At 59.7% G+C, this 24,418-nt stretch overlaps 1 protein-coding gene and 1 long non-coding RNA gene across 25 annotated transcripts in view; one reads left to right on the forward strand and one right to left on the reverse strand.

The window, feature by feature from the left end:
* Positions 1-24,418, reverse strand: part of MAPK8IP3 (mitogen-activated protein kinase 8 interacting protein 3) — a 42,987-nt gene that overhangs the window by 9,401 nt on the left and 9,168 nt on the right. For 3 of the 24 annotated variants that reach the window (XR_012000668.1, XM_072754081.1, XM_072754075.1), the window contains exons 2-12: positions 22,313-22,433; positions 20,184-20,254; positions 19,838-19,929; positions 16,260-16,283; positions 13,874-14,003; positions 9,943-10,189; positions 8,831-8,933; positions 8,514-8,632; positions 2,223-2,234; positions 1,438-1,455; positions 396-453 (exon numbers count right to left, since the gene is read on the reverse strand). Coding sequence is in view for 23 of the 24 variants with exons in the window: in XM_072754081.1 (XP_072610182.1) it covers positions 396-453; positions 1,438-1,455; positions 2,223-2,234; positions 8,514-8,632; positions 8,831-8,933; positions 9,943-10,189; positions 13,874-14,003; positions 16,260-16,283; positions 19,838-19,929; positions 20,184-20,254; positions 22,313-22,433 (995 nt within the window). In the remaining variant the exon portion in view is untranslated. Of the gene's footprint in view, positions 1-395; positions 481-1,437; positions 1,456-2,222; positions 2,235-8,513; positions 8,633-8,830; positions 8,934-9,942; positions 10,190-12,312; positions 12,421-12,534; positions 12,657-13,873; positions 14,004-16,259; positions 16,284-19,837; positions 19,930-20,183; positions 20,255-22,312; positions 22,434-24,418 lie in introns of those variants that run through there. The other 21 variants (XM_072754086.1, XM_072754083.1, XM_072754089.1 and 18 more) reach the window with 20 other exon arrangements.
* On the forward strand, positions 6-6,776 carry LOC140598332 (uncharacterized). The gene is made up of 3 exons (XR_012000673.1): positions 6-1,131; positions 1,222-1,378; positions 2,874-6,776. It is a non-coding gene; the product is annotated as an uncharacterized lncRNA (long non-coding RNA).

Here is a 24,418-nt window from a genome sequence, read left to right on the forward strand (position 1 = left end):
AGAAAGTGTGGACGTCCGTGTGAACCACTGTGCATGTGGAGCGATGAGGGCTGAAGGGGGCCTGCTGGGACGAGGGGTCGGGAAGGGCACCCCGGTGCAGAACGCAGGGAAGGGCGGTGACCCTGGAGGGTGTGCCAAGCCCTCTGATCCGGGTCCTCCCTGGGGTTGTGGCGGCCACGGCCCTGGGGGAGGGCTATCTCAGCAACCTCCCTGCTGGAGGGCAGCATTCCTTTTTGGGGGGGGGCAGATCCCAAGCAGAAGCCACACCCAGTGCAGAGCGGGACACAGGCAGGGCTGGATCCCATGACCCTGAGATTACGACCTGAGCTGACAACAAGCCTGGGAGGCTCATTGGGCTGAGCCACCCCGGTGCCCCTGGAGAAGGGCATCCTTACTTGGTTTCCAGAAGCTGTGAGTTCTCCAGAAGCAGATTCCCCACTTCCTTGCCCATTCCTGAAACAAAAGGCAGAGAGATGTTACCTGTGCTGGTAAAGTTAGCCCCTGAGGTTACGCCGCCTGCCTCAGAGCAATAGACCTCGGCCCCAGGAGGGCACACGGGGGGATGAGGCCCACAGGTCTGGGCCCTGGGGAGAGGCCTCTGCTGTTCTGTTCTTTAGGTGGGCACCCAGCCAGCAGTGGTGCCAGCGAGCAGCCTGCAGATGGTGTTGCGCGGGTCCCCCTCCCACTGACCCCCCACAGCTCACCAGTGACGTGAGCTGACCCCTCAGTTGCTGGCCTCTCTCAGCACCCCCTGTATCCCCGAGCCCTGGGGTTCCTGAGCCCTTTTCAGAGCTGGCCCAGGAGAATAGCCGTTGGAGCCACAGTGACAGCACAGGACGGCAGAGAGCCCCTGGCCAAGGAGATGGCTCGGCCTGCCACCGGGGCAGGGAGCAGGGCTGTTGAGACCCGACCCCAAGCGGTGGGGTCAGCAGCAGGCAGAGGAGGGAGTGGAAGGGAGGGCGGCGCTCCCTGGGGTTGGTGCCCAGAGGGGCCGACCCTGGTTTACAGGAGCTGGGTCGGGGGATCCACTTGGGGGCCCCACCGACTACGCTCTCTGCAGGCACGTCGCAAACTCGCAAACTCACATGTACTGACGCTCGGCCTGAGGACACACAGCCCCAGCAGCCCAGGGTCTGTTCCTAATACCCACTTGCCCTGGTCTGAGGCGCATGGTGTACTCAGCACGGGGTCTGACCACTGTCTCTGCTCCGGCCCCCTCAGCCTGTCCAGGGTCTGCTCTGAGAGAGGACGCTGGGGGGTCGGGATCCCACCCCAAAAGCCAGGGGCCAGGAGAGCCCGTGGCCCCTGCGGACCCTACCGCTGCCCCCAGCATGCAGAGCAAAGCAAACGGCTCACGGAGCACCGAAGGAGGTGTGAGGTACACAGGGGGAGCCAGAACGGGAGAAACACAAACTGAAATCGGGGCCTTGGCCTTACCAAAGAAATCATGGCGCACTAGGAGAGCCGTCCCAGTCCCACGGGAGCCGGGCGACCAGGGCGGCAGGGAGAGGGAAGGAAGGGAGAAAAGATAAGCGCATTAAGCCTGTGTGAGCAGCAGGGCGGCGGGACGCTAGGGCTTCGGTCTCCAGGCGGGTGCGTCCTGGAGAGGGCCAGGAGGCGGGACGCTCCCTCTGCAAGGACACAGCCAGGCCAGGGGCACCCGGTGGGGCGGGGAGAGGGGGGGAGGGCAGGGCAGTGCTCCGAAGTCACACACGGAAGTCCTGGGCTGGAAGGGGTGGGCGTTAGGGCGCGAGTCTCCACAGGTGTGTCCTGGAGCACCTGGGGAGGCTGCATGAGGCTGGGGAGAGAGGGGGGCTCATGGCCTCCTGCTGGGAAGGAAGGAAGCAGGGGCTGAGTCGAGGGAAGAGGCCCCCCGACTTCCGGGGTGCACCTGACAGAGGGGAGACCCACAGAACTAGGTCCTGCGGCCCCATCCCAACTGTGCTATGTTTCTCATGGCTCCGTAGAACCTTAAGGAATGGCACGGGGGACGGTGGGGCTCTGAAGGGACAGGGAAGGCCATGGTCAGTGGGCTAGTAGAGCAAACCAAAATAAGCTTCCGAGCGGCAGTAGGCTGGTGAGCAAAAGCACGTGTGCCTTAGTGGCCTGGAAAGGAACCAGGAGGGGAGAGGCTGCAGCAGGGAGTGCCCCAGGGAGGCCGCCCCACTATAGCTGGACGCCGCCGTGGGGCGTGCAGACAGACAGATGGGACAGATACGCACCTGAGAACTCCCCTGGGGTGTGTGTCCAGCGAAGCACAGAGAGATGGGGGAAAGGAAGTGACAAAGGTCAGTGGGTGACTGGAACCAACAAAATAAAGAAATTTTCATTAAAAAGAAAGCAACACCAAGCAGCCATCTCCATGTTGAAAAGCATGAAGGAACCCGAGCTGATGTCACCAGGTCTGTGGGTGACAAATCCCACTGGGGACGGCCACCCTACAGGAAGATGGGAGACCCAGGGCCAGGCCCCACACCTGCTCAGCCCTCGGGAGGGGGAGGCCTGGGAAGGCGAGAGCGTGTGTGCGTGTGCACGTGCAGTGGCATATGTGTGCATTGGTGTGCGTGTGTGTGTGCGTGCGCACGTGGGTGGGTCGGGTGCCCAGGGCGGCCAGGCTCGAGGGCCCGCTGCTGGGAGGGAGGGCAGGTGGTGGGGGCAGCGGGCCTGTGGGCTGGCAGGGGCCCCCTCACTGGGGTACAAGCCTCTCCACTGCCCCGCTGGAGACGGGTGCAACACTACTGCTCTGCGTGGTCATTTCCCGCACAAGGAACGCTACAGTCTCTTGACTTATCCAGAGTCTGATGTAGGAATTTAAATGACAAACAGGTGCACCCTCTCTCCTTGCTCCTTCCTGGGGCAACCTCTGTCCACAGCTGGGATGCTTCTCAGAACTCCAAGATAAACACCAGCAGTGAAAGGACAGCCTCAGGGCCATGCTATCCATGCTCCTGGGCCAGGTGCTCTATGCCAGGGGACACTGCATGGGAGATCCGTATCACCTCGGGAGCAGCGCCCCGTGCCATGGCGTGCCGGGTGCAGGACATGAGGGGGCCCGCCGGAGGCCCTCTCCACGCCCAGCCACCACCCCACACTGCCAGCTACTCCGCGGGCCACACCTCCCGGCAGCAGGCGCAGCAGCACTTGCTTGGGCTTTGTGGATCTCTTGAGGAAAGAGTTCTCTCCGCGTTCCCTGGATTGTTCTCGAGGTTGAGCATCCATTGGTGTTCGCTGCCGTCTTGTGTGTGTGCACCACTGGGTTCCACTCGGGTGGGAAACGACACACCTTTTCTTAAGCTGCGTGCATCAGACGTATCAGTATTTTCCCCTACGGCTGTGGCCACGGAGGGGGGGCTCCGATCGCCAACACACTCTCCAGGATGCTTCGGCTTCCTTCCTCATGTTTTTTTTTTTTTTTTTAAGATTTTATTTATTTATTAATGAGAGATACAGAGAGAGGCAGAGACCCAGGCAGAGGGAGAAGCAGGCTCCATGCCGGGAGCCCGACGTGGGACCCGATCCCGGGTCCCCAGGATAAGGCCCTGGGTGGAAGGCGGCGCTAAACCACTGAGCCTCCGGGCTGCCCTCTCGTGTTTTTACACCTGCATCTTCCATCTACTAGAAGCCTTTGGTGTGCTGCACGAGGTGGGGGCCACACTTCATTCTTCACCAAGGGGATGCCTGGCGAGTCCACCCCTCACATGGCGCTGGTCTCGCACCAGGGACCCCAGGGCCGCTGGCATGTGGCTGCAGCACTATAAATGCTTTCACGCCTGGAACTTCGGGCAACCCTCGACCTTGTTCTTTCTCAATCATCCCGTGCTGCTCCCACACGCTTACTCCTCTGGGTGAACCTCAGAATCCCTTCGTCAAGGGCACTTCCGTCCGGACCAGGGGCCGCTGGGCGAGGTCGCGGGGCGGCTCTGGAGCTGTGCAGGCAGACCCAGCACGAACCGCACGTCTCAGACTCCAAGGCAGGTCTCCTGCTCTTCAGTCGTGTTTCCTGACTTGTTCACACGCGTTGGTCTCTTTCTCAAGGTGATTTGCACATGCTCTGGGTCTGGCCGGCCAGTGCAGCCCTTCATAGTCTAACTGCCTGGCTTCTCTTCCATTCCCTCATTTGTGAAGGGGGCACACGGTCTCCCTCGCGGGGACTACCCTGGCTCACGGGACACCGCCTGCTAGGCCCCAGTGCGCGTGGAGTGGTCACCAAGCACGACTCCCTCACCTCGAGGGATGCACGGTGGCAGTGCGGCGCCCCTGGCACCAGGCATGGTCTCACTCGATGGCACCCCCTCCAGGGACCGGCAGCAAGGGCTCGATTTCTTGGAGATTTCTCAAGTCACGGTGTGTGTGGCAAGCAGTGGCAGGAGTTTAGTGAGACCTGAGACCTGCCTCTCCGGGATCTTTCTTTCCTTCTTGCTACAGGAATTCACAGCCCAAGTGCCAAGAGGCTGGGAGCAGGCGGTGCAGGCCTGTGAAGCGCAGAGGACGCCGCTCGCCCCAGCCCGTGGCACTGGTGTTTCTGAGGCCACAGGGCCTTTCCTTGGCAAAAACGGCCACAGAATGGAGACCACCAGAGCCGCTCCCTGGCCCCAGGCTCCTCCGTGGAGCAGCCACACTGGCGAGGCACAGCTCATTGACAGGTGTTTCCCAAGAATGGGGGGGGGGGGGGTCATCCCAGCCAGAACTAGGCGGTGCCCACCAACCAGTGGAATATCGCGGTGGAAGTTCTGAGCACACAGCACAGTGACTCGCGCCCTGTCGCACTATGGCAAGAGGATTCTGGTTTGCATTTTCCCAGAACAAAGACCCAGTAGATGCACCAGTTAGGTCTTCTCATGAAAAGGTCACAACAGGTGCTCTTCTAGGGAAGTGACCCCAGGACATTCACCAGACGTCACTTCCCTCCCAGGAGCCATCCTACGTCTGCCATGGAGGTCAAGCTCACTGACGTGTGCTGCTGGTTCTCCACTCTTTCCTCTCATCACTGCTGATGCGGTTTCTCTACCAAAGTGGCATCTGGTGTGATGCTAAAAGCACCCTGCAGCCCTGAAGATGGGAGGGAGGGGACAGCCCCGTGGCCTGGAGCTGCTGGGCGAGGCAGGAGACTCAGGCCAGTGGGATGGACCCACAGGCAGGCTGCAGAGTGCCTGGGCAGTGAGGAGGCTGGTCAGTTCTGGCAGCCCTGGACCACGTGAGGGACCGAAGGTCTCGCAGAAGCATCAGCCACAAAGGCCAAGGGAGGAAGTGACCCCTCAGCGGATGAATGGATATACGAGGTGTGGCCTATCCGTGCAACGCAATGGCACTCAGCCATAAGGAGGACCTACTACAAAGTGCAGGAACCTCAAAGGGAAGAGGCCGCTTGGACAAGGACCGCTAGTATCAAACGGCCAGAGGAGGCCAACGTGCAGACACGGGAACACAGGAGTGGCTGCCAGGGGCTGGGCGTGAGATGGTGCGGAGGGACAGGGCTACCCACAGGCACAGGTCTCCTTTGGGGGTGAAATGTTCTAACATGATGGTGATCCCTCGACTCTGAATATGCTCCAAGTGCTCAGAGACATGCGACTGTACACTTCTAGCAGGTGAACTGTATGGTGTGACACTGCATCTCAACAAAGCCATGATGAGCAGCAGAGTGGGAGGTCAGCAGGGGCTGCTGCTCTAGCAGACCTGGGTTCAGGTCCTGACTCTGTGGCTTCACCTCACCCTCCCTGACCTCATTTCTTCATCCATGAAATGGGGGCAGCAGCATTCCCCCGGATGAACGGCGGCCACGCATGTCCAACACTGGCAAGACTCTTCCCGTGACCATGTTAACGTGAGACGTGAGGGGCCATAGTACAAGGTCCGGTGGGCTCCTGCTCTGCCCCGGCCCTACATTCCATTTCCTGCCACTGCCAGCGATGTTGGCACAGAAATGCAAGCCGCAGCGTGCCTGTGTGTTTTCCTAAGGAGAAGGCTGTTGTCTCTTTATCAAATCCTCCCACACCCGAGACGCACAGTGGCCTGCTGGGTGGTGTCCTCTGCACGTGCAGTCTCCGAGGTGGGCCCAGGCAGAAAAGTGTGCCTTCATGGACACACACAACGTGCACGGCTACCCCTATAGCCTCGTCCCAGCCAGTGAACCCTACTGATGGGCATTCCTTCCCATGCCCCTCCCAGCCCAGCGGGCCCAACGCCTGAAGGGCAGCCAGACCAGGGCCCTGTGGCTGTGGGTGCAAGCTCCGGCGCAGCCTCATCTGGGAGAACAGTGTGCAGATGCTCTCAGAAGCCCACTTTTACCTTGAGGCTCCCACTCTAGGAATCGGTCCTAAAGAAGTTGTCACAGGTGTGGGCACAGACGTCTGCCCACAGCACGTGTGACGGCAATGTCCAAACAGCAAAATGCAGAACCAAGAGAGTTGAGTAATTTGCAGTCCCGTGAAGTAATCTGATGTGTGGAGTAGTATCAGTGGGCCAGGGAAATGTTCACATACCCGCTGGGGAGGGAGACATGACCTGACACGCACATGTGTGTGCTACGGTGCCGGAGAAGGTGTGACAACGTATTAAAACACTCATGACGGTGGGGGGGAGGGGGACATTTGGTGTTTACCCTGTTCTTGGCAGTTTCTCATATTATTTGAATAGTATTTAAGCATGTATTACTCTTCCGAAAATGAAAATCAGAACGTATACAGGATCATCTGAACCACATAGAGTAGAGTAGAAGGATGTCAGAATGTTAAAAGTGATTTCCTCTAAGTAAATTGTTTCTGAATATTAATAGTTTTTCTTTTTAAATATATGTTTCTATAACACTTATGAGAAAAATCCCGTTAGAAACACCCACTGCTGGGCCTCCTGCTCTTGCTCCTGGTCTCACCACCGAGTACGAACATCCTTTATAACACTGAACTATATGCTCAAACATCAGCGAGAAGGTAAATTTTACCGAACAATTTAAAAACTGGCTGAAAAGACTTCCATTTAGGCACAAGGTGATGCTGGCGTGGACGCCACAAGGAATCGGTTCCCGGGAGGTCCCCGCACCCCAGCTAAGGCAATCTAATCCAACAACAGCCCCAAAGCAAAGAGAGAGTACACGTGGTGGAACACGCCAGTGGCGTCCTTCCCTCATGGCCTCAAGCCCGGCCACATCTGCCGCTGGAAGCCTGGCCGAGCCACCCAAGACAGTGCTGTCCACACAGAGTAGCTGAGCAAGTGCCCTCAAGTCCCTGAGGGCAAAAGGTCACCAGTGTTAATCAGTGGAGAGGGACAACAGCAGGAGGGTTGGCAGTAAAAACTCTTTGATGAGATGCAGCTCCTCCTCCTCAGGCAGCAGGCGACCGCATGTGGGTCACAGCAGCTGAAGCAGCCTGATTCTCATATGGGACCAGCACCTCCCCTGAGGAGGCAGCAGCCCCGGCTCTAGCTGCTGCTCCCCCCTAAGCCGTGAGAAGTGGGGAACACCCTTCCCTAGGAGTCACCTCCATGGAAGCTGGTGTCCAGAGAGGACTAAGTGGAACCACTGCTCCCTCAGATCCCAACTCCTGCCCCGGACCCCACCTCCCCTGCCCTGGAGGCTACCTCCCGCCCCAGAGCCCACCTTGTCCCCTGGAGCCACCTTGTCCCCAGGAGCCCACCTCCTGCCCTGGAGCCCACCTCCTGCCCTGGAGCCTACCTAGCTAGCAGGAAAGGATTAAGTGCAGCTCTAAGGTCCTGGAGCTCCTGTCCTGCAGGCGGGCTTTGGGGTCAAGCTGCTTCTCAAAGTTCAGGCTCCAGACACAAGGGCACAGGGCATGTGGTGGGGGGAAGGTGAACACCACCGAGCACATCCAATTTCCTGCCTGCAGTGCCGAGGGCCGCAGCTTGCCTTGGAGCCCTGCCTGATGGGCACGCCTGACACCCATCCCAGGACGGGAAGGAAGACCCGAAGTGAGTCTACTAGGGACTGTCTCTGTACCCATTTCCTTTTTTACGATTTATTTATATATTCATGAGAGACACAGAGAGAGGCAGAGACACAGGCAGAGGGAGAAGCAGGCTCCTGCGAGGACCCTGATGTGGGACTCCATCCCAGGACCCCGGGATCTCGACCTGAGCTGAAGGCAGATGCTCAACCACTGAGCCACCCAGGCGTCCCTCTGCACTCATTTCCAATCCAGGTGCAGGGAGTTCTGGGGGCAACCGTAGGCTCGAAGATGGGCAGTGACCTCATATGAGCATATTCTTTGAGGAAATTGCTAGAAAGTGCACTGCCTAGACTGAGTGCTCAAAGGCACAGTTTTATTTTCGGAGTGATAGAATGTTCTAAAATTAGAAAGTGACACAGCTCTGTGAGCACCCTGAAACCCGCTGAACTTTAAGTAGTTTAACTTTAAGTTTTATGATATATGAACTACATTTCGATAAAACTGTAAAAAGAAGTTCCTGGCTCACAGCTGACAGAAACTTTGCTTTCATTACCAACAAAACCAACAACAGCAACCTGAGGCCCTAGGGTCATGGGGGTGGCTTGAGTTTACCTAGCAGGTCAGCTCCTTCATCCACGTCCCCAATGACTTCTGACCCTGCGGTTGACAGCTCGTGGTACAGGGAGTCAGTGTTGATGCCAAAAGCCTTGTTCACGATCCCCTGGGTCGGGCTGTGAGGAAACACACCCGGGAAACACAGGGTGAGTGGGCAACGTTCGTGGGCTGTGGGCAGGGGCCCTCCAACACTGCCCACCGGGCCACTCAATGCCAATGCTGCTGTGCAAGAGGTTGCAAGGGACACCTCCACCAAAGGCACCGATGCCCACAGTGAACACGGAGCCCACCAGGACCCCGGGTTCAGGGAGTACCTGTTGCCCGTGCGATCAAGGCGGGGTTCCCGACTCATGTCCAGCTCTGGGGTGGAATCGATAATGTCTTGAACATCAGACCACTCGTCACTGCTGCCCATGCCTGGGGGGGACACACAGGAACCCCAGGGTTGGGGGGGCATCAGCCCTCTGGCCCCACGTCTGAAAACCCCACACTAGATCCCCACCAGCCAGGAACTGTCAGGAAAGGGCTCTTCCCTGGGTGGTGCCTGGCTAGAACCCATGCCCCAGAACCATGTCTCTTTTTCAAGACCTCCGATGAGCACACCCAATGTCCCGCTTCTCCTCCTCCCCTTCCTCTACTGAGCATGTCTGTGGGATGACAGGAGTGCAATGCCAGAGGCCAGTGTGTCCCCCAAATCCACATGCTGAAGCCACAGCCCCTGGGACCCCAGCATGTGACCGCGTTTGGAGATGAGGCTTTTACAGAGGTGTGGATAAAATACAGCCACATGGGTGGGCCCTGACCCCATCTGACTGTGTCCTTGTTAGAGGAACGGATGAGGACACACATGCAGAGGGACGAGCTGGTGAGGACACAGGGAGAGGCGGCAGTCTGGAGTGAGGCCTCTGGGGGCCCTAGCCCTGACGCCCTGCTGCTCCCTTCTGGCCTGCAGGGCTGTGAGAAAGCGTATCTCAGGTCTGAACTGCCGGGCCTGTGATGTGTGTTATGTCACAGCAGCCTGAGCCCACTGATACATCTAGCAGAACTAACACTGGTAGCTGGAAGGGAAACCTCCCTCGATAGCTGGTGACAGCTTGATGGGGGGGGGGGGGTCAGGGGATGGCAAGGGGTGGGCCAGTGGAGGGGGACAGCGGGGGGGGGGCAAGGATAGCAAGGAGTGGGCCAGCGGCGGGGGGGGCAGGCCAGCGGGGAGGGCAGGCCAGTGGGGGGGGGTTGTCAGAATAGTAGGGAGGGCAGGGATGGGGGGGCGTGGAGAGTTGGAGGTGGGGACAGCGGGGAGGGCGGGGGTGGGGATGAGGGGACAGCAGGGGGGTGGGGGGAGGGGACAGCAGGGGGCCTGGACGGGGGATGGGGGAGGCTGGGAGTGTCCAGCCCTGGGAGGCACGGCCGCCAGCCGCCGCAGCACCTATGCTGACGTTCCGCATCTCCTGCGTGACCTGGACCTCCATGTTGCGGCTGTTGCGCTTCTCCCGGGCCCGCTTGCCGCCCTTCGTGCCAGCACCATAGTCCCCCAGGGGCTGCAGGCTCTCGTTGAGCGGCGTGACGGCGGCCGAGGGCACGGAGGACGTGGGCGTGTTGGACTTGGTGCCGGTGGTGCTGGGTGTGGCAGCCGCCGAGGACTGGCCGGACTCGGACATCTCGTCCTGTTGACACTAGGGCCAAACAGGGAAGGGAGAAGCTTGCCATGTGGGTCAGCATGTCCCCAGGCTCCCGGTGAGGCGGGCACAGCCTGCAGGGTCAGCGGGGTCCCAGGCCACCTTCTAGAGGCTCCCTGGCTTGGCTTCTCTGGCCGGGGTCAAAGGCTGAGGGCACAGGAGGCCCCCTGCCCTCCTGTCTGCCAAGTCCTCTGGCCTAGTCCCTTGGTTCAGCCAGCCGCTGCCACCTTATCTAAATGGCTTGGATGGGGCCTTTTAGCTGGCACTCCCCAGGACAGCCCGCTGATGTCGCGTGTGATGGACATGAAGCTACATGAACATGGCAAGCAACCCTTTGCAGCCAGGGGGTGGTCAAAAACAAGTTGCAGCCCAGGGCAGGGCAAAGAGCTGTAGACAGGGTCCAGGGAGGAGGCCGAGTACGCTCTCTGATCAAGCTGTTGGGGCGGCAGCCCAGCCGCTCCTGTCTCAGGTTCCCTGCACTGGGATGAGAAGGGGCTGGAAAGGGGCACCCACCTCCCAGAGATACCAGGTCCCCTCGGCTCAATTGGAACTCAAGGTCTATGTATCTATGTAAATGCAATCAACCTATAACCCCACTTCCAGACAATGGGTCACCCTTAAAACATTCCAAGAGAGACCAGCTCATTGAAAACTTCAATCAACTGTTGACCTTAAGAATCTCCCTGGAGGGGCGCCTGGTTGGCTCCATTGGTGGAGCATGTGACTCTTGATCTCAGGGTAGTAAGTTCGAGCCCCACGCTGGGTGTGCAAATTACTTAAAAATAAATAAATAAAAATTAAAAACAAAAAAACAAAAAAACAAAAACCATAATCTCCCTGGAGAGAACACACTGTATGTGAGTACCGCACGGGAAACGAAGCCACCCTTTCCCACAGTCCCTCCTCATGAAACCATCTGACAGGGGCAGCCCCGGTGGCGCAGTGGTTTAGTGCCGCCTGCAGCCCAGGGCATGATCCTGGAGTCGCGGGATCGAGTCCCACGTCAGGCTCTCTGCATGGAGCCTGCTTCTCCCTCTGCCTGTGCCTCTGCCTCTCTCTCTCTCTCTCTCTCTGCATCTCTATGAATAAATAAATAAAGTCTTAAAAAAAAAAAAAAAGAAAAAAACCATCCGACAGTATCTGGGAATTGGCCCACTTGTCTACTAACGCTGATGACCCTGACTCACCCCAATGCCGTCCTCAGTGGGCAGCACCCTCCTCAGACCTTGCTACCCTCTAGGGGGTGGAGAAGGGGCGCGGCTTCCCGAGCGGCTGCGGCTCGCATGCCCCAGTGGCCGTGGCCATGACTGTGGCCGACAGCACTGGGCCACGTGTTTCTGCAGAAGGGGAGCTTCTGGGAGTGCTTTCTCGCAGGGGAGGAGCTGATGGCAGGGGGCCTGTCCGTAAAGCTGGATGCACACTGGGACTGACCCACACCCCCTTCACCTAGGGAGGGCGACCAGGCTCCCGTGGCTGCCTCCAGATGCCCAAGAGGCAGAGCTGGTTGGGCATCCCTGAGACCTGCCTTTTCCTGATCGTGTGGTGTCAGGCCAGGGCCTGGGAAGGCGATGTCCGGTTTCATCTAACAGGCTCCCGACACCTCTCTGCCAGGACTCTCACTATTCCACATCCTCCTCTAGGCAGGGGCTCTCACCCAGGCCCACCATGTCCTCAGGGGATGCTTGGTGATGTCTGGAAACATCTGTGGCTATCATGCCTAGGGACAGGTGGGTCCTCCTGGCGTCCAGTGGGTGGAAGCGGACCACTACCCTGCAGGCCCCAGGATGGCCCAGACCATTGATGTGCCGAGGCGCTATGCCCCGTGCGACAGCCTGTGCCTCTCTCTCCCTAAAAGCACCCCAGTACAAGCATTTTCTATTTGGGTTCTACAGCTTAAGGCCAATTAGAGAAGGAAAAATCCTTTCCTGAGAGCCTCTGTGATGGAGCTGCCCCAGCAGTCTGTCTGCCCCACACGGCAGAGGCTTCTGGGCATCCCACAGGTAAGGGCCCTCTGCTGCCACCCAGCCCGGGCCAGCACTCAAGGAGACATGGCCCCAGGAGTCCAGAGGCACGGGGAAGTCTGGCGGGGGCTGGGGGAGGCCAGGTACAGGAGTGCATGCCTTTCAGAGCCACACGTTTCCCGGAACACCTTCCTCAGGGCCACGGTCCCCGGCTGGTCCGTGCCTGGCAAGCTCAGGTCTGTGGGTTTGCAGTGGGCCTCCTTGACCCTGGAAGTCACCGAAAGGAACCGTGCAGCGTGGCCAGGCCCCCCCAGTCCCTGGCTCTCCCTGACCCTACAGGCCGCCACCTACCCGCGGGACAGTCCCCTGGCCACCACTTACCTAGCAGCAAACCTCTCAACCTCCTAAACACCAACGTGTGGCAGTGACCTCCAAATGCAAAGAACCCAAACTCTTAGCGGTCATTCCTCACCATGAGTAGCCACAACTGTTTGGTTAAAACACTGAAAATACAGCACATAAAAACAAAAAACAAAACAAAAAACAACAAAAAAATTAAGAAATTAGAAAAACCTTAAAACCTAGGGCATGAAATAAAAAGAACTTAAACGTAATTAAAAAAAAAAAATCAAATCAAATACACCTACAAACTGAAGCATACAACAGTGGGATGAAAACCCAGGCTACTTCAGATGACACGGCAGGAGAAAGAAGAGACAGGCGGGAAGAAAGCTGGCTCGGCCACAGGCAGGCCTCTGTGGCCACTGCAGAGGACCCCACAGGCCCCTGCCCTTCTGCCCGGCTCCCCACACAGACAGGGCAGTCCTAATGGGGACGGAGGGTAAGCACCTAGGTCAGAGGTTGCAGACACACGCTCCCTGTCTGGGACAAAAGCTGAAGCGAGCGGGGTCACTTTCTGACAGAGTGGGCAGCTTGCAGCCGCCTCCTGCAGGCAAACTGGATGCCCAGGGACAGAGGGACAGTCAGCCACAAGCTGCAGCAGGAAGAAGCTTTGGGAGAAGTCCAGGCCTCGGATCCACCAGCCTGGCCTGGTGGCCCAGCAGCGTTGCCTTCTGCAGCCCCAAGGGTGGCATCCTTACCTGGTGACGTGGCCATAGCCTGTCTGACGGAGTCAGGGCTGAGCTCATGGACCAGCACTGGCCGCCAGTGACCAGGGGCCCTGAGCGAGCCAGGCCAGGGGGAGTCCCTGCCCTGGCTTTCTCGGGGGGCCCGCTGAGAGGCACATTCCCCTGTGCGTGGCGCATATCCGGGACAGCCACCTCTCCAAACTCAGAGACCCAGCAGTTGTTAGCACAGACAGGCACCGTCTAGAGGAGAGACCCTGGCTCCTCACCTTGACTTTCTCCCGGTGGAAGTGCAAACCTTAGACACCAGGATACGAGATGTCCTGGGCTGGTGTCCAGTGTGGCCTCAGGGCTCGTACTCTGGGGCGGGTCTGGGGGACAGGCATGCTTGTGCCCCCCAGAGCAAAGGCTCAGCTCGGACGAACGGATGGGCACACCCTGGCTGCAGAGGCCCTGGCTGCTGCCCGCGCCCCCTGAGCTGGTGCTTTCCTTGGGCGCACACCTCGGAGAGCAGCCCCACCACCCCAGGGACAGGGGCCAGGAGGGGGAGCTGCAAAGGGTTGTACACACAGACGCTTCCTGAATGAGCATGGGCGACAGAGAGGGACCCTCACTCCACGGCACGGCTATAAAACCTGGTAGCTGGAGCTGAGGTCACTCGGGTGCCAATGGTCCCCCGCAGGCGCGAGCTTGCCCCCCATCTGTGCACGTACCATGCCGTCGGCCAGGGGGAAGACATTCAGAGAGGTGGGGCGCTCCTTCCTGCTGAAACATGAGGGAGAGAGCAGGGAAGCGCACGTTAGACGAGGCGCACGGCTCCAGAACTGCAGGCTCTGGGGGCCCTGGGGCCTGCCCTGCAGACCCAGCTGCTGTGGCCGAGGGCCAGGTGTGGGCGGGGCCGGAGGCTGCCCGCTCCCTGAGCTACGGCTCCCTGGAACCAGACCTGTTCCCACGTTCAGGGGCACCTCAGCTGCACTGCGAGCCGAAGGGGCTCTCCCCTTCCCTCCATGGTGATTTGTCAGGTTTATAGTTATTTTGATTTTACAGACACCTGCTCTGTTCGCTAAGAAATCCCACAGCGGTGCCAGTAGCAGGCCCCTTGGCATCGTGGCCAGCACAGGCGTTCCAGGGTGACCACAGCTCCCCCAACGCTTTCCTAGGGGGAGCCCAGACCTGCCTCCGGGCTGCCGAGGGCCCCGCGTCTGCCTCCTCGGGCCAGGTGGCAGGAATCAACCCTTCCGCCCTCTCTTTGCTCCCTGTCCACTGCCCTCCGCCTTCACTGTTCCTTCGAGAGATCTTCTCAGTGTCAGACGTTGGCGGGATGCGTACAGAGTAACAGGGGGCCCATCCTTCATTGGGTGTTGCACCCTGTATGGTCCACGGGGGTCCCTTTCTCCTGCTCCATGTGGCTCTTCCCAGTTGTCACGAAGCGCTGACCCCAGAGGGGGTTCTTTTAAAGGAGGCCAGAAGACTGCTAACGGCAGGCGCCAGGAGTCAGGGGGGACGAAGCCAGAAGCTGCCCGCTGGGTTTAGTCCGAGGAGACGCTCCAGGTGGGCGGTGGCCAGAAGCCCGGCCCGGGAAGCGGGGTTCTCTGGCTGGTGCCCCCGGGCAGTTCTGGGACCGGCCAGGGCTGGGATGAAGCAGGAGGAAAGCACAGTCTGAGCAGGAGTCCTGGCTTGTCTGCCCCGAGGCCGGCTGGTGGGTCCTGTTCAGCCAGATGCCGCCTCCCACAGAGCGGCCCCGGGAGCGGAGCGAGGCTGTGGCAGGGACACACACAGAGGAGCGGGTGCTCCCGAAGGGCGGGAGCCACCAGCACCTCCACATTTCAAGGCCTAGGCCGCTCAGGAAGCTGGTCTCCTGTGGACAACCGCAGGTGCCTCACGCAGCCCTCGGCCCCTGCGACAGGGACACGGTCTCAGCTGGTCACCTGAGAGTCAAAGATGCTTAGATGCTAAGAAAGGCACCAAGTCAGGCCGCTCCGAGTCTGTCCACAGGCACCTGGACACTGCAGCAGGTCCCCCCGAGGCTCTGGCTGCGCCCGGCCCTCTGCACGAGCAGCCCCGCCTGCTCCCGGGGGTCGGGGAAGGCGCCGGCTGCCACATGGAGCACATCCCTAGGAGGGTCCAGGCACGTCCTTCACCCACTCTGCCTCCATGGGCTCCCAGTGCCACTGCAGGAACCCCTGTCCGGGGCCCGGCTCCACCTCGGGAGAAATGCACAGTGGATCCCTCAGCACCAGGCCAGGGGCAGACTGAGCATCTTGCCTCCAAGGACAGGGGCATGTGCCCACCACCTGTTTCAGCTGCTGTGCACGGACACATGCCACACCCGGAGACAGCCAGGCTGCCCTCCTGCAATGGGAATCGTCCCTAGGAATCAAGCCCCATCTTCTCTCTCTGCTCCTCACGGAGCCACGGGTGGCCTGCTCCACGAGCCCGGGGGCACGGCAGGGTACTGCCGCCAACAGCCCAGACCCAGTCCCCTTGTCACAATCCCCGCTGCTCCTTCGAGAGATGCCAATGCTCGTCCACTTCAGAAGCCGCAGTCCGGGGGAGTCACATGGCCCGCGGAGGTCAAGCTGCCTGCACGGGTCATGGTCACACCAGCAGCTCTGGGCCCAGAGCTCGAAGTGCCGTAGCCGCCTATAAGTCCAGGTTCATCTGACGCCAGAGGGCGGGGTCTCCAGCCCTGCCAACCACCTCCCTGCAGTGCCGGCCCCACGCTCAGGCCCGAGGCCGACCTATGACCAAGGTCGTGTGTGCTGGGCGGGGGCCCCTGTGCCACTAGCTAGTCTGAGGCTGTCTTGGGGACCTGGGTCTCGCCCGCTGCCTCTTCTGCATGGCCTCTAAGTGCCACACCCACGGTCTGTGATCTGTAATACTGCTGCAGGAAATCTGTCGGGCCGGCCAAGGACCAGCCCCGTGCCCGTGATTAGGAACCACCAGCAGGATGGACTCTCCCGAACCCCAGGGCACCCCGGGCGCCTCACACGGCAGCAGGAACGCTGCCCCAGGCTTTACCTTTTCCTCCACGACTGGCGAGGACTGCAGGGCGGCGACAGACACAAGGCAGCACACAGCGGCGACAGCACAGGGACGAGACGAGAAGACAGTATTAGAGGACACAGGTCAGGGGTTAGGTCACACGGAGGGTGAGCATGTGGGGCAGAGGGCTTCCCTCCGCAGAGACAGACACACGTGGAGACATGCGGACATCTGCACGTCACACACACACGACAGACATGTGACCGTCTCTGCCTCACCACACTCTCCGCCTGGGTGGTGGGCGGTGGGCCCTCCCAGGGAGGGCAGGGCTGGAGCGTGGGCACACACACGCTCACAGCCCACTCACGCTCTCTGGTGTTTCTCCAGACATGCACACAGAGAAAACCAGGCCAGGGGTGAAGGGAAACGGTGTGGCCACCATGGGGGACTTCCAGCATTGAGGACGAGGCCCTGCAGGATGGAGCCAGGCCGTGTGAACCAGGAAGCTGAGGCGGACATGCTTATTTGTCCCCAGAGAACTGTGGCAGGAGAGGGGACACCCCAGAGAGGCGGGCCTTCCAGGACCCCACAGACGCAGCCCAGCACCGCTGGAGGCAGACGCAGTGCCCAGCACAGTGGGGAAGGCTCCTGCTTCCTCCCTCCACCTGCCTCCCCTGTGGAGCCCCAGGCAGAGGCTGCTGCCCTGGGGCTGTCAGACTGGCACGGGGCGCGCCCTCGAACACCCAGGGAAGCGGCTACAGGGGAGACAGGCCCAGCTGGGGGCTGGTTCCGGGGGCTGGTGAGCGAGGTGACCATGGGGAATGGGCCGGCAGGGTGATGGGGGCAGCCCAGACCCACAGCACCACCTGTCTGCTTCCCAAGCAAGGCCCAACAGAAGCATGCTCCTCTCCATGGCCACGGGGACGTGGTGGATGCAGGCCACGCGGGTCTCGGCTGGCAGCCCAGGGGCCTCTTCCTGCAGGCAGGAATCTCTCGCCCACGGGTCTGGCTCAGGAAGGTCTAGTAACAGAGCGCCGGGGGCCCGCCACCACGGAGATCATACACACCTCAGCCTTGGAGTTCCCTTCAGGCAGGATCAAACCGGGGAGAGGGGGCTCAGCGGAAATGTGGACCAGAGCCCCTTGCTCTCCTGGATAGCTGCGGGGTCCCCTTGCCCAATGACAGGGTCCTGCGGGCCTCAGCCGGGTGTGGGACAGCCCCGGGCAGGACAGCCGCCTCCGGAGAGCAGTGCTCTCTACGCCAGGCACCGAAGGCCCCCCGACCCAGGGGTAACATGCGGGCCCTGCTGGGCAGCAGAACAGATCAGCATGAGCACAGCCTCCTGCGGGGCCTCCCTGAGGGAGGAGGGCCTACGTGGCCTCCAAGGGCTGCCGTGGAGCCTCAGAGGGCAGCCCAGGCGGGACCCCGCAGCCAGCCCCTCTGGAGTGAATTCTGATCAGCAGAAGGGCGGCGCCAGTGACAGGCCGGAGCCCAGCTCTGAGCACCAGAGAGCGCCGCAGGGCCTGGGGCCAGGCTCGGTCCACGCGGGCTCAGGACCAAGGGAGCCACAAGACACGTGGGGACAGCAGGCTCCAGACCACGTCCTGCCTGCAGCGCAGGGAGATCCGCAGGGAGCAGCCCCGTCCCACAGCCATGGACCCTCCACGTCCAGGAAGAAACCAAAGCCTGATCTGCCTCCGCGGACAGCCGCCAGTAATGGCCCGGACCCTGAGGGCCTGGCTCTGGCGCCTGGGCCGCTCCTGCTTTTGGCCAGGCCCACATCATCCTGAGGTTCCGAGGACACATGTTCTGTGGCATCCCCACGGCCCGGGGTGCTGGCCACGCTGACTTAGGGCCCTGGACATTCATGGCCTCCCAGTCCTGAGTTCAGAGATCACACCTCCCGGGCTTCTGGGAAAACTGGGCCCTTCTCCCTGGGCACTCTCCTTCGTGACCTTCGCGGTGCTCCTGCCTTAAAGGAGCTGGCAGGGAACCAGCTGAAGCTTCCGGAATACTGCAGCTCTCAGGAATTGGCCGAGAGCCCAGCGCTCATCAGAGATGCCCAAGCCGCCCAGCCGCTATGGCCGCAGCGCAGAGGGCCCTGCCCGACGCCCCACAGGAAACACCCCAAAGCCACCTCCGCCCCAGGTCAGCATCCAAGTGCAGTTACTCAGAAATCCTCCTGGTGACTTTGCGGTGTGCTCAAGAGAAGCTCCCCTGGCTGTGAGCTGGGAGCTTGGAAACAGTCACTTCCCACCATCAGACATTCACGACAGTCCTTCAAACTGTGGTCCATGTTCCCGCTTGGCGCGGAGCCGCTAACCAGCAACCTGTGAGATCCTCCAGGGCTGGAGCGTGCCCAGCCGCCTAGAAACACGCAGGCATTGGGGCGCCGCCTGGCCTAGGTCCTGCTCGGCCTTCGTGCACGTGCTCAATGTTTCCGAGTCGTACGCCTTGAGCCGGATGCTATGGCTTTGCCACTGGGACCAGACCATGGCTGTTGACACCGGAGTAGAAGGGCCTGAGCCCTCCTGCTTGTGGTGCAATCGCCGGAGAGGCAGGCCCAGACAGAGCTTCCTGGCCAGCGAGCGACGGGGCGTGGCCAGGGCTTCAGGCGTTGGCCTGAAGGAACGAGGACCAACAGCTGGACGCCATCTGCGTGACCTGGGATTCCAACCTCCGGCCCCTCCTCCCAGCTATGAGGGCCTGGAGACATGGGTACCCCCCATCTCACCCCCAGGCCCAGGTGGACGGCCTTGGTCTCCCACAGGCCAACCCCGACACTCACTGGCTATACCCCAGAGATGATGGCTGACGGTCTGCGCCCTCGGAGACCTCAGTCCAGCCTTATCCCGACCAGAGGGCACAGAAGGTGATCACCTCCCCCACTTCAGACGAAACCGGCACCGCTCCCAGCCCTAGACGGGCAAGGGCCCCAGGACCTACTGGTGCTGCCCTGACCAGCCTGGGGGTCGCCAGGCTGTCTGGGTCGCTCCCCTGCCCACGCACTTGGCTCTCATGATCCGAGCTATTCACGGCCCACAGAGGCCCCCGGAGCCCTGGGTCTGTGACGGGGGAGCCGTCGTGCCTACGTGTACAGATCCACGTCCCACAGGGATCAGAACCTTCATTTCCGACTCATCCAGGTGGATGCTACCTGCTTCATTTTGTGGAGGAGAAAACGAGGCATGGGGCTGCTCCCCGACAGGGGTCAGAGCTGGGCTTTGAACCTTACCAATGGCCCCAAGTGCCAACGTCCTGCACCCAGGCACCACCCCTCCTGTCACCACGCGTGGTGTCTCTGCACCGGCCTGCACGTGACCCCAGAAGCCCGAGTGTTGATGTCGAGGCCACAGACAAATATTAGGTGGTAGGCGGACCCACAAGCACAGCATCTTATCAGGACCTGCCACCCCATTTTCCCTGGGCCTTTGTGACTGCACACGGTGAGCAGAAGGCCTGCCATGTGCCCCAGGCCCACTCTGGCGCCTGAGCCACGTGCACACACACTCCTGCTCCGGCCACACACTCCGACCAGACCCTCTCCTGAGTCAGGGGTGGACACAGCTCATCCGGAGCACCTGGGGATGAGGGATACCCGCTTCCCGCCTTACCTCCTCCCCGGCAGGCTGCCCTCAGTTTGGCTGTTTCCCCCGACTTGCTGCATCTTGGACCTCTCGATATGTTCCACGTAGGTCTGGATCATCTGCAGAGGACAGAAGTGCGGTAAGTCGTTCCTGTTGACCCAGGCCTCTCTTCCCTCCTCTAGCCCACGCAGTATCTCAGGCTCGCAGCACTGACGGCAGTACGAACATGTTTGTGGAGTGCAGCCCGACCAGCACACGGCTGATGGCTTTTCGGCTGGGGCAGTGGAAACCAGAAAGAGGCCAGAAAGGCAAGCCCGGGCCCACCAAGGCACACGTCCGAGTGTGGCCCTGCCAGTCAAGGCCAGGCACCTACCTCTGTGTGCCGCTGATGCAGAGCGTTATACTCCTTCTTCATCTCCGACTCTCGCTCCTCCAACCGGGAAACTGGAAAACACAGCCATGGCCTGTCAAGGATGCAGCCCACTCCTCCCCCTCCTCACTCCCTCAGGCCCTGCATGTGGGCGGAAGGTTCCAGGACAAACTGACGCCTGTTGCAGAGTGCAGTGGCACCACCAGTCCAGATGGGTACTGTCAGCAGAGAGCCCCGGGGCCACGAGAAGGCAGACGCTGGCTGGCCTGGGTGGCACATGCTGTGTGGGCTGTGTGACTTGAGGGTGATCAGTTCTGCCACGGAGAGAAACAAGATGAACGAAGCTCTCCCCCAGGGCTACCATCCGTGCTTGAGATGCGGGGAGCTCACCAGGGTCAGGTGGAGGCAAGATGGGTAGCAAAGTGGCTTGTAGAAAGCGGTGAGGTCATATCTGCATAACCTCCAGAGCGTGTGCAGAGAACATGCACGCATCTGGGACTCACACCAAGGGCTGGAAAGACCAAGCTGCGCCGACGCCACCTCTAGGCTGCCCTGCTGCACGACACCCAGCTGCATGTGCTCTGCACACGACACCCAGCTAAGTCATCTGACCAGTTGACGGGCCTGCTGGGCATCCTGCCCACTGCGTACCTCCACCGGGGCAAGCGTGCCGGCCCTGGATGCTTTATGCCTGTGGTCCTTTGTTCAAACTTCAGCTGTGGCCCTGTAGCCCAGCAAGTGGAGGAGTGGACGCATGGAGCGAGACAGGGCGTGCAATGGTCGTGGGACCTGGCGCTCATGGTGTGAGCTGCCCTGCTTCAAACTGATCTAACAGGGGCACCAGTCCACATGTCGCTTTGGTCCACATGCTGTCCTGCTCCGTGGTGTCGTTCTCCCAGCAGTGTCCTTAGAGGCCACGTGTGTCCAGGCCACTCTGCACCTGACAGCAGGGTCATGTGCTCCTCTAAGCAGTGCTCTGGGGACCACACTCTGAGGAGCTGCAGGGGCGCCAGAAGGAAGCAGAGGTCAGAGTGCACATGATGCTCATGCAGCTGGCTGCCAGAGGAAGGCCCTGTCCCGGGCACAGAGTCTCTGCTCCAGCCTTGGGAGGGGCTGCCTGTGTGTGCAGCAGGCCCTGGAGAGGACCCCTCCCCCGCTGGGCAGGTGTGCAGGCCACCGCCTGGCTGGAGGAGCCCAATGCTTGCTCTCCCCTCCTCTGGCTCATGGTCCTGCTGCCACCAAATGAACAACTTCAGCCAGTAACTTGGAGTTTATATTGTTTTCCAAGAAGAGCCAGAAAGTTTTCGTATATGAAAAGACTAAGCAAAGGGAATGATGAGGACTCTGTAATCACAGAAAGGGCTGACCCATGCATGCCTACAACAGGCCTTTTGGTTTGCTTTCATTGTGCCTGTACGCGTGCATGAGCTGCTGGGCCAGGGGGTGCCTGCGCATCTCTGACTCAGCAGCAGAGTGCTGACCTTTGCAACAGGCCTCAAGCCTTCAGATCATTTCCCCCCAAAGTAAGAGATGAAGGGACCTGCCACCCAGGTCACCAGGGAAACCAGCACACCAGGCCTCCATCACAGGAACGTCTGCTGATGGTTCACAGTAGCTCTGGCCGCAAAATGTGAACAAGGACCGGTGAAAACTGAAATAATACTTCTTATAATCATCGTCCTCCAAAACCCAGTTTCTTTGCCTCTCCTTGGAAGGGACGGGGGGTTCCAGCAGGCTCTATCAGCAAGCTCTCCGACTGCCCAAGAACAGCGTCTCCTTGGCGGGGCGACCAACAGGAACCCACATCCCAGGGGAGATTCCATGGTAAGGACCAGGCGGGGATCGCGGGCTGGCAAGGTCTGGCCCACACCGCAATATTCAGCGAAAATGCTTTGTCATCAACGCAACCTTGTGTATTTATTACCACAAAGGATGTGAGGCCGATTACAGAAATACTTACAGAAATTCAGAGCAGAGCAAAGGCAGAAAACAAGTGGTTGAGAGAATGACAGTGAAAGCAACCAGAGGCTGTCCCTCTCCCTCTCCCGAAGGCTCTCCACGCCCTTCCCAGCTGGGACCAGCCTTAGAACAACACAGACATTCAAATGTACGTCCCCCTCCCCCACACTCACTCTGATCTGCATAGTTCTTGGCCTTCAGTTCCAGCTGGCGGGTCTGAAACTCATACTGTTCCACCTGGACTTGCAGCTCTTTCTTCTCTTGTTCCAAGGCATCTTCAAACTCAATGAATTTCTGTACACAGAATGAGAAAATGACAGGAGTCGTGAACGTGGGAGGCCAGATGACAGCAGAGCCCCTCACAGGTTGCGGGCCCCCCTCCACAGGCAAACCCTGACACACACCACCTGCAAGCAGGGGCCAGACTAGTGTCCTGGAGTTAATGGCTCTGGAACCTTCTCACCAGCTACCCAGAGAGTCACGCAGGGCCCGGATTCAGAAAGGCTCATGCTTCCTTTAATGATCTGCTGTCACCATCTTGAAATTCTTAATAATGTTTGAACAAGGGACCCTACACTTCATTTCCATTTGCAGGCCCTGCAAATCACGTAGCTGGTCCTTTTGCAACAGAGCAACATTACTCCTCCCGACGCGACACTAAACATCTAAATGACGTCAGGTCTAGTTTGCTCCTAATCTGTACTCAATCACTGCTCAGTTCCAGAAGCCATCGCTACTGGGATAACTGGCAATGGGGACTGGTCTTTGGAATCTATCCCTTACATGGTAGGTTTCTTTTCTTTTCTTTTTTTTTAAAGACTTATTTATTTATTCATGAGAGACACAGAGAGAGGCAGAGACACAGGCAGAGGGAGAAGCAGGCTCCCTGCAGGGAGCCCGATGCCAGACTCGATTCCAGGACCCCAGGATCACGCCCTGAGCTGAAGGCAGATGCTCAACCACTGAGCCACCCAGGTGCCCCAACATGGTAGGTTTCTGAGCAAAATTATTATCAAAGTGAAAAGAAAGCAGAAAAAAAAAGAAAGACATCTTGAAAGACGTCGGGAGGACTCCTGCTTTAGGTAGGATCGCAGGCCTCCGGCAGAGGGAGGAATGGGCACTGGGGGCTGCCCCCCCCTCCGTCTGCAGGGGTGGGGCTGGGGTCCCCCCAGACGCCACTAGCTGTAATTCCTACAACAGCCCTGAGGAGGAGCTGTTAACACCTCAATTCTACAGAGTAGGTGGGCCACGGGTGGTCAGCCGGGCGAGCTGGGAACAGGTCCAGCAAGGGGAAGCACCACCGCCCACAGGCAGGAAAACGTACCCTGGTGGTGCCACTGTGCACCAGGTACCAACAAGCAGGTCTGACTGACCTGCACACAACCAGTGTCTGAAGAACAGACAAAGGTTATTAATTTTCTGATAATAGTACGTTTTCATTTGGGTAATTTTAATTACTATTACTTAAAAAAAAAACAACCAGGGACACCCAGGTAGCTCAGTGGTTGAGCCTTTGGCCCAGGGCGTGATCCTAGGGTCCCAGGATCGAGTCCCATGTCGGGCTCCCCGCAGGGAGCCTACTTCTGCCTGTGTCTCTGCCTCTCTCTCTGTGTCTCTCATGAATAAATAAATAAAATCTTAAAAAAAAAAAAACAAAACCAACCAAATGATGCACAATAAGCTATGCTTCTGTAGAGAAATCAGGTGAGAGTGTTAAGTAAAATGGTTATTTTCACAAAGCCATAACCGTACAACCCAGAGTCGGTCAGAATCAAGCGGTGCCGCACATAAGCGTGGGTGTGCGGGGCACACACACTCCCGTACATGGAATCTCGGGGCCTGGGTGGTCAGCCCCTTCAACTGGAGCGTCTTTTCTACCCCGAGAAACACACTCTCCCTCTTCCACTGTGGGCAGGCACGAGTGGGCTGAGCCGAGTTCGTCAGTCACCTCCTGTGGGTGTCCGTTGTCGGGGTCACTGCCGCCGGGCGAGTGGACGGCTTGCTGCTCCAGGAGGCAGTGTCCGGCCCGCGGCCTGCTGAGGACCCTCGACCCCAGGAAGGCCCCCCAGGCTGGGGCAGCACTGCCTCGGTGCGCTGAGTTGGACGGCAGTGGTGCTAGCCCAACGGGGGTGGGGCACCGCACCTATCCCGGTGTCACCTCCTTGGTGACTGTGCTGTCACCTAGCGGCCACCTCTTCTGCCAACAGCTCGCAACCTCACGTCCAGTGCCCCCTTGCCATGGGGCTCCTGCCGCGGGACGTGCAAGGGCTGCACCTACA

This window comes from Vulpes vulpes, chromosome 3 (genome assembly GCF_048418805.1).
Source record: "Vulpes vulpes isolate BD-2025 chromosome 3, VulVul3, whole genome shotgun sequence".
Classification (NCBI taxonomy): domain Eukaryota; kingdom Metazoa; phylum Chordata; class Mammalia; order Carnivora; family Canidae; genus Vulpes; species Vulpes vulpes.